This window comes from Eimeria mitis, genomic scaffold (genome assembly GCF_000499745.2).
Source record: "Eimeria mitis Houghton genomic scaffold, Emh_scaff617, whole genome shotgun sequence".
Lineage (NCBI taxonomy): Eukaryota > Apicomplexa > Conoidasida > Eucoccidiorida > Eimeriidae > Eimeria > Eimeria mitis.
This window is the reverse complement of record NW_013574371.1, coordinates 7,037-7,388: the sequence shown is the minus strand read 5'-3', so window position 1 is coordinate 7,388 and position 352 is coordinate 7,037. Positions and strand designations below refer to the sequence as shown.

General features: G+C 61.1%; 1 protein-coding gene across 1 annotated transcript in view; it reads left to right on the top strand.

Moving 5' to 3' along the window:
* The window catches only part of EMH_0017880 (uncharacterized protein), a gene marked incomplete at both ends in the record, with an annotated part of 7,745 nt that extends 7,410 nt beyond the window's left edge, over positions 1–335 (top strand). Inside the window, one exon of the mRNA XM_013501018.1 lies at positions 3–335. Coding sequence (XP_013356472.1) covers positions 3–335 — 333 coding nt within the window. The remainder of the gene's footprint in view (positions 1–2) is intronic.
* Between the last annotated feature and the right edge of the window lie 17 nt (positions 336–352).

Below are 352 nucleotides of genomic sequence, written 5' to 3'. Positions count from 1 at the left end.
AGCAGCAGCAGCAGCAGCAGCAGCATGAGCAGCAGCAGCAGCAGCAGCAGCATGAGCAGCAGCAGCAGCAGCAAGCGGGTAGCGAGGAGCAGCAGCACGTGCTGCAGCACGAAGAGCAGCAGCAGACGTGCACAGAGCAGCAGCAGCAAATATCCACGCTGCAGCAACCGGCTGTGCAGGAGCAGCAGCAGCAAGAACAGCAGCAGCAGCAGCAGCAGCAGCAAGACCAACAGCAGCAGCAGCAGCAGCAGCAGCACCCGCCTGGTGCCCTCTTGTCAGCTGATGCTGCTGCAGCTCCTGCTGCTGCCTCAGCAGCAAAATGCCTCTTTCTTTGATAGAGCAGCTGCAGCAG